The 8,070-nt window shown below is 42.0% G+C and overlaps 1 protein-coding gene across 1 annotated transcript; it reads right to left on the reverse strand.

The window, feature by feature from the left end:
* Positions 1-6,650: 6,650 nt before the first annotated feature.
* Positions 6,651-7,866, reverse strand: LOC132262251 (luciferin sulfotransferase-like). Its single transcript, XM_059761461.1, has 3 exons — positions 7,480-7,866; positions 7,159-7,421; positions 6,651-7,090 (listed from the first exon to the last, which is right to left on the reverse strand). The coding sequence occupies exons 1-3, from the start codon at positions 7,809-7,811 to the stop codon at positions 6,690-6,692; spliced, it is 996 nt and encodes a 331-aa protein (XP_059617444.1). The 5' UTR covers positions 7,812-7,866; the 3' UTR covers positions 6,651-6,689.
* Between the last annotated feature and the right edge of the window lie 204 nt (positions 7,867-8,070).

Raw genomic sequence — 8,070 nt, forward strand, 5'->3', positions numbered from 1 at the left:
GGCGAAGGCGAACACGTTTCCCTTTTTCCTCGCGCCAAAGTGATTTTTTATGCATATTTCCACCCCCACCCTCAGAATGGATGCACAAAAGAGCCGCGGTGAAAAATTACGTGTAAACTCGGGGTGGGTAAACATGAAAACTACACACGCTTTGCCGCCCAAATTCAACCCCATTTTGGCATGGCAAGAGCGTGAATACTCCTCAAAAGTTAATGTATTTATGAAAACACGCTACTCTCATTCTTTCGAGGTTCACCCCTGAATCGACTTTTTTCATCCCCGCGCGACGAGCCGCCAAATTGTTGGAAAAACGTTTGCGCGCTTTTTCCCCATTCGCGGAAAGCGAAGCTCTGTCGGTGGAGTTGCTGAGGTCAAAATTCACACAAACACACAGACGAGAGTCAAGATGAAAAGGTCACATATCCACTTTAATGCGAATTGATGGGGTGGATAATTATATATGAACACCCTTCGCAAAAAGCCATAATGAGTCACAAAACTACAGTGCCAGGACACGAAGGATGACGCTGTGATGGCCAATTCCGCACTGTCCTGGGATAAGCTGGACAATGGAGCCATTTTCACTGGCACAAATTGCAAATTTCAACAGAGAAATCGCTCATCGTGGACATTGTCTGTGCGAGAGGCAGGAAGAAATGAGGTTTGAGCACTTCAAGCTGTGTAATAAAATAATTGAAATTCTGTTTGTGACTCGAGAATGACATGGTGTGAAGTGGGAGACAATCTTGGCGCCCTGTAGAGTTTCGGGGGGGGGGGGGTGGTTTTTTGGGGGCCATCAAAGGCCCCTCACATCCATCATTATCCTCATCATGGCGTGTAGTTTGCATTATTCTCCCACCCTGGGTGGTGGATTAATTTATTCCTGGAGATGAATAATAATAATACCACACCTGACGACAAGATACACCCCATAAAGACACCAAGTCATGTCTATAAATGCCACCAGAGAGTCATTTCACCTCTCAAACTCCTCGGCCCTTGATTACTCCGCAGCATCGGCAAAACCACATGTCCCCAACCCATCTGGCAGTGTGTACGTGAAGTGAGATAGCTGGGATAATTATTTGATAGGGTAAGAGGTTCGAAATCTTAGAATTCAGCACAACTCCTCAGCTACACGTGTAAGTCGTACGCAAACACTTTGCATTCCTTCTCCTGAGCAGCAACAGAATGCGAGCATCGATATGGGGAAGCTTGCAAGAAATTTCTAATTACTCTCAAATTACATCCCAATTGCAGAGTGTACTAAGAATGGAGCAATGCGCCATCAGTCACTGCTTTATCCTCTCAACTCCAGATGATGACTTAAAACCCACATTATGCTTAAGGCTTGACAATCGAGAGAGAATAGTCAATTTGACATGAAGTGCAGATAGAATGCTGAGCTTTCTCACTGCAATGCGATCATTGCACTTAGAGGAGTTTAAAAATATGCTCTTTGGGAAGGAAAAGAGCAAATTTAGGCAGGTATGTTAAAAGACGAGTGATGTACAAGGACTGATTCCTCGATATATCGAAGGTTCAACTGATATTTATGGTGTTTCCGACGGCAGCGTGCTCTGTCGAAAATTCACCGAAATATTTGACAGCTTAAAACGGACAAAATGGCGGATCACTTGCGAATGAGATCTCAAAAGCATTCATTTCTTCCCCTAATCTTCCATTTTCGCAATTTTATCGTAAAATTTCACGCTTTTTGATTAAAGAAACAAGTCAATTGACAGCTCAGAGCGGAACATGAAGTAAAATTGTCGCTAGTGTCGACAAAGAAGAATAACTCCTGAGTGTGAACAGCGCCAGTTCAGCTACGAATTATGGCTGATACATATTTAAGTGTGTAAAGCTGAAGAAAAACCACAACTTTTCGCTGATCCGATCTTTACTCACTCCAAGCTTATCCACGGAGGATTGATCCAAGTTTGCGTCGATTTGAGGCTAAAAGCGATTACAGACTTGCTGATGATCCACGAATCGGCGCGAACTCGGATCAATCTTCCGTGGATGAGCCTGTAGTGTGTAAAGGTCAGATCAGCGATAATTCGTGGTTGATCTGCATCTTTACACACTCAAAATATGGATTAGTGATATTCGTCGCTGAACTGTCACCGTATACACTCAGGAATTATACTTCTTTGTCGACACTAGCGACACTGTGTTTGGTGTGTTCAGCTGTCAGTGAATTTGCATACTTCAAAGGAGAGAAGAATTTAATGATTTTAATAATCCAGGAAATCATTCGCAAGAGATACGCCATTTTGTCTTTCCTGAGTCGTACAATGTTTCGGCGCATTTTCGTACGAGCGCGCTGCCGTCGCGAACCCCTGAAAAATCGGCTGAACCTTCGATATATCGAGGGATTATTCGCGTTTTCTGGCTAAGCGAACTGTCAGTCGTACACACTCGCGCTCTCGCTTATCCTCTCGTGGATCATCAGCAAGTCTGTAAACGCTCTTACACAATTTGCATCAAGTGCAATTTTCGCTGAAGCCTAATGGAATAATGCGGTTGCAATCCATGGTGTACCTTTTGTGTGTCCCCAGAATATCCCTTGCCGTTCTTCGCGCAGTGAAACTTTGGGAAAGAAGAAGTTCCACTGATGACTTTCATATTTATTCGTGCAGCGAATGCAAAAAGTCCCCGCCCCCGTGAGAAAAGATGCCTCAAAGAGAGACCACCTGAAGAAGTGCTCTGCGACAACCTCAGCGTCTGTATCAGAATATTAATCAAGGACTCAATTAACTTGGGAGAATATCTTGAAGATGCACACACACGACTTCGCATGCACGAAGGAATCCCTCAACTTTTTCCTTCCGTGTCAAAATGACATAATCCTCATCCATACTAATTTCGACATCATCATGAAAATGTAAATAATACGATGGAATAACTGTGTGTGACACATGCCTTTGTCGTTGGCTTTTCCGGGGGAGTTTTCACTGCGGGTGTTCATTGAAATGCAATTGTATGTGGGTTTTAATAAATTAATTAAAAAGCACTGAGAGGATTTCAGCCCTTCTCCCCAAGTCGCACTGTGTGTAGTTGATTTTCCTGTGATGCCTTGTATTCGCAGAATACATCATTATAATGAATTTATCATTGCTCAAGAGGGAGGCGGCATTGTAATTAAATTTGAAAGTTTTAATAGTCCCTCCATTTAAATGGTTTCTCCGCCGCTTTTGCCGCCAATTTTGTCGCACACACACAAAATATCCTTGACGCGAGAGAGAAAGAGACTTTCTGGGGAATTTGTCGAATATATGAAGGATGAATTCGGCAAATTTTTTTCCCACCACCGTCACGAGGGATTTCCCAGCAATTCTTTCAATTTGAAGGACTTTTTTCCATCAACCTGGGGGAGATAAATGATGACGCGAGAAAATCCACCCGAGGCACAGCCAGGAAAGGTAATTCTCAATGGGGATTTATTGCTTGACATTGAAGAGAGTAAATAGATAGTTTCTCATTTCTTTTCACCCAACTTGGTGAAAAGTTTCACCTCTTGTTCCACCATCAAACCCCTCTTTTTTCCTCATCCTTGTGAGGGAGGAAAGAATAGTGCAATCGATTGCCTGGTGGGAAATGCGTCCCACTTTTCCCCTCCTCAAACCCGCAAGATTCAAAAAATAATTCCTGAGCATTGTCATTGAATTCAAGTGCAGAGTTCTCCGTCTTTTGCCCATCAAAAGGAATATCTCTTGCCAGGAAGGAAAAATGGGTTGCAAAGAGCGCAATAGAGGCGATGTAATGGATGGTTTGGGGAATGCGGGAAAAGCAATGGTAAGAAAAATGTTGGTGCGATGGAGGGAAAAACGCCTCTTTCAAATCATGTCATTCCCGACTATAGCAATCAAACTCTCCTAACCAAGGGGGAGATAATATGTCTGAACACTGTACATCACGTCCTGACACTTCCACAATTCCTCTGCAGAATCTTCAGACACTTCTGAACGTCTTTGAAAGCATTTCTTACACTTCTTCAACTGTTTTCTACACGAAATACAGATTTATCACAAATCTAATCCAGATTTTTTCGTCTCAAGACATTTAAGCTCTTCAAATCCTTAGATTTTGAATTGAAAAAATGGATTTTAATGTTTTTTTATTCGTTCATGGCATATTTGGGTCTTGATTTTCTACTTTTGCTTTAGAGAATGCAAAAAAAATTATTTTGATCAAATTGTGAGGTTATGAATACGGCTTAAAAATCATTCTTCACCTAATTTGAATGTTTTTACACCTGGAAAATTAGTGAATATGACGAAGAACACAATGTTTCTACAAGATAATGACATTAAATTTGCCAAAAACTTGAAAAAAAAAGACAATTTTTGAGGTTATGATTGACAGCTAAGCTATTTCTTACCAAATGTGAAGTTATTTAAACAGGAAAAGGTCAACTTTACCAAGAAAAAGAGGATATAATCTCTGATTAATCACAATTTTTATGATTTACAGGATTTTTTAATCACCTGAATCTGTTATAAATCAATCACATAACCTAGAAAAGGCAATAAAATTGATTTTTCTAAACAGAATTATGTAGAAAATGTCTCAATTTGTTGAAATAGAAGATTTTACAGTGCAAATATTCGATATATTTTATCATTTTCAATTATTAAACACTTCCAATCGTAATATCTGCCCCTTGTCTGCTACCATTTGCTAACCAAGGCGATATGTAGTGGAAGGAAGATGGCATCATTCACATATTTGTACGACTTCTTGGGCTTGTAACTCACATTGTCACAGAGATCCGAGAGCTTCTTCCACCCACAGCGCAGCCTTAGGAGTCCTCCACAGTGTATGTGAATTGTAGCAATTTAACATTTCGCCCCCCGAAGCCCTCACTCACCCAGGGCGCGCCTTTCGAATGGGGGATGGGGAATAAAAATCGGCAAAACGCAGTTTAAACGATTGTGAATCCACTCGAGCCATCTGTGCTATCAAGGAGAATTGATAGGACGCAGAGCCAGAAGGGGAAAGTCTCAATTGGGGTGTTTTTTTTCTCCCTCCTTCTCCACCACGAATTATTGCCTTCATCCACACAATCTGCGGATAGTCCTTATCGAGCACCGCACGCAGATTTCCACCCTTTCCAGGGTGCAATTTAAACAAATGACGTACAATTTAATTTGCCTCAAGTGCTCCCCAGGTCAAACATGTGTCTCAAATTACACCGCCAATGACTTACAATAAACAACCTTCTTGTGCTGTTATCAGCAATTATGGGTGGACAGAGTATATTTGTTTTCCACTTTTGGAGCATCACACACACACACACACAGTGGGAAAATGACCGAGAAAATTACGTATTTCCCACTCAATGGCCATTAATCAGGGGACTTCTTTCGCCCATCAGGGGTTCTGCTCCGCAAATTCCTCCGCACTCGACTTGAGAATCAATGAAAGTCATTTTTATCACTCCCTCAGGGTCTCTCTATTAGCGGTGTTAATGGGGTCATTTGGCGTCTAAACTCCTGCAATTAGGCGCTATTTAAATTTCCAATCGCCCACTGGTGAAAAGGGAGAAGCGCTCCTAAGACTTTCCGCAAGAAAATCACAAGACAAGGTCGCAAAGTATTCGATTCTGTTACAGATTCAAAGTGTTCTAGACAAGGAGCGGATAATTTGTACACCACAATTTTAAAAATGAATCCTTAACACTTCCAAGGACTTCAGACTTTACATATTTTTCAAAACTAGATTAAAATGCAACTGTCAAATTTATAACTCTGTTTTTTAAACTGTTCTGCGGATTTTTTACACAATATCTGATGATTTTCTGCTTTTGATAGCACTTTGGAAACTTCTATTTAATTATTAACGAATCACATAACCTAGAAAATATACGTCAAAATTAAGAAGTACACAAAATCGATTCTTAAATCGTATGAAAAATTCTTAAAACTTGTCAAAAATCTTCGGCGAACATTGAAAGAGGCGGAAATCATTGATATTGAGCCAAATTTGAGTTTTATTGTCCTTAAGATCAGCTGAAAAGTAACTAAAAACATTAATATTCACGTTTCCATACAATATTTTGTGATTTTCATCCTTTAAAGTAGCATTTTTAATCATAATTGCTACTGATTAGGCCAAAGTTGAGGTTAGGTTTGACTTAACAATTGTTTTTAATATTTCAACTTCCAAAATCATGATTTTCATTGAATAAAAACTCGCAATTCTACCAATAAAGTGAATAAATTTTCAGTTTAGGCACGAGAGTTTCTAGTTTTACATGGTTTTTAGTCTTTAATGAGTGACATAACCTAGAAATATATGTCAAAATGAGGACTTCTGATTATATTATCTTCCCCTTGGTTGTAGATTCAAATTGGGGGGTGTTTTTAACCACCCTCTTCTCAAAATCCTCGCAATGATCTAACGAGGACACCTGTTTATTGTCCTCTGCTTACTTTTATGGGCCCTTTCCACCCAATAAATCCCCCCGACGCGTCAGAAACAAAGAAAAGAAAAACCACCCAAGAGTGACGGCAAAGAAAAACCAACACGCAAGCCGCCAATATAATCCAGTATAAATAGAATTTCCATACGGCGCTCATATAATTGATTCCGGAATTGGGAATTAATTGATGACAATAAATAATTGGGAAGCGTGGAGGGTTGAATTTATTGTGTACATATTCATGGCCACCCACACTTTTCTTCTATACGTCAAATTTGAAGTCCGACCCGCTGAGTTGTCGCCGCGTCCAGTCGTTGAATTTCCCTTCCATTTCAGGGGTGAAAAGCTCACGAAAGCCCCCAATTTGTCCCTTGCGAATAAATGAGAAGGACTCGCTGCTCTCACTGCCCGTAATGGCATTCATCTCCGCCAAGACGTCCTTCTTATTCACCGACTTGTTCTTCTGCATGGCATCGAACGAGAGGTGGCGACAGAGCAGCTGAACCTCATCCTCAGTCAGCGTCTTGCCGAGAAACTTGGCCGTTCGCAGAATTACATCACGCAAATCTCTCTTCATCTCCTCAAACGTGATGAACAAGATATTGTCCTCGTGCCTCATTGTCCAAAAGTCAACAATGTGACTGTGAAAGGGCGAGTAAATTACTGTTGAGAGACGCAAGAGATTGATGGTTAATATTTAATTCTCCCTCTCGGGCGCGCCCCAAACGCACCGTGATCAGCGAGGAAGGCCTCGGCGAAGTCCTCGAAGCTCCCCGCGTAGCCATGGAGGTGTTTGTAGTGGTGGTAGAAGGAGACGCAAACGTCCTTCGGATTCCGCGCGACGTAGATTATCTTGGGCTTCACCTGCCAAATTGCCCGCGGCAGCAAGTGGGCGGGCAGATGACTCTTGAGATGACGCGGACGAGGCGCGCTCTTTCCTCTCTGCAGGCTGTCCTGATCAACGTCAAAGTCCTCCGGCAAAAGGGTGCACATCCTGCCACGAAAATGCCACATTATAGCCAAAACTCCTCACAAAAGCCACCTCTGCGCACTCAATGAAAGGATATCGGGTGTTTAGGGGCACTTCCTGGGCCGCCTTCACGTCCACGCCGTTATTTATCAGCCACACCATTTCCTGCGTCCACGTGGTGCCGCACTTGGGATACGACAGGACCCAAGTGTCGTCCGGATACACGACAAAGTCCTCAATCTCAGCCGCCTTCTCGCGAAAGAACACAGGCAGAAAGCACGGATCCATTCGCCACTCCTGACCAACCTCACGAGGACGCGCGTCTGCAGTGACCCACGCGAAATCCGTCACGCCAACGTAGTGAGATTTCTTCCCGACTTCACTTTCGGACACTTTTTCGCAGACAAAAGGCATTCTGACCACCTTCAGAGACACTTCCAATGGAACTGATCGTGAATTGTGACTCGTTAAAGCATTAGAGACTGAAGAGCAATAAAAGTCAATTGTGATAGGCAAAGTGCCCATCTGGGGGCTTCTTATCAAACATAGCCGCAAGCGTGTATTCGTCTAACTGGAGATAAGAATGAAATCATAGACATTTTTGCGCGAAAGAATTTAAGACAAACAAATTTATTATCCAAAACAGAAGCTGATTGCTCAATCGCTAAATTGA

Source organism: Phlebotomus argentipes, unplaced genomic scaffold (genome assembly GCF_947086385.1).
Source record: "Phlebotomus argentipes unplaced genomic scaffold, Phlebotomus argentipes genome assembly contig_15, whole genome shotgun sequence".
Taxonomy (NCBI): Eukaryota; Metazoa; Arthropoda; class Insecta; order Diptera; family Psychodidae; genus Phlebotomus; species Phlebotomus argentipes.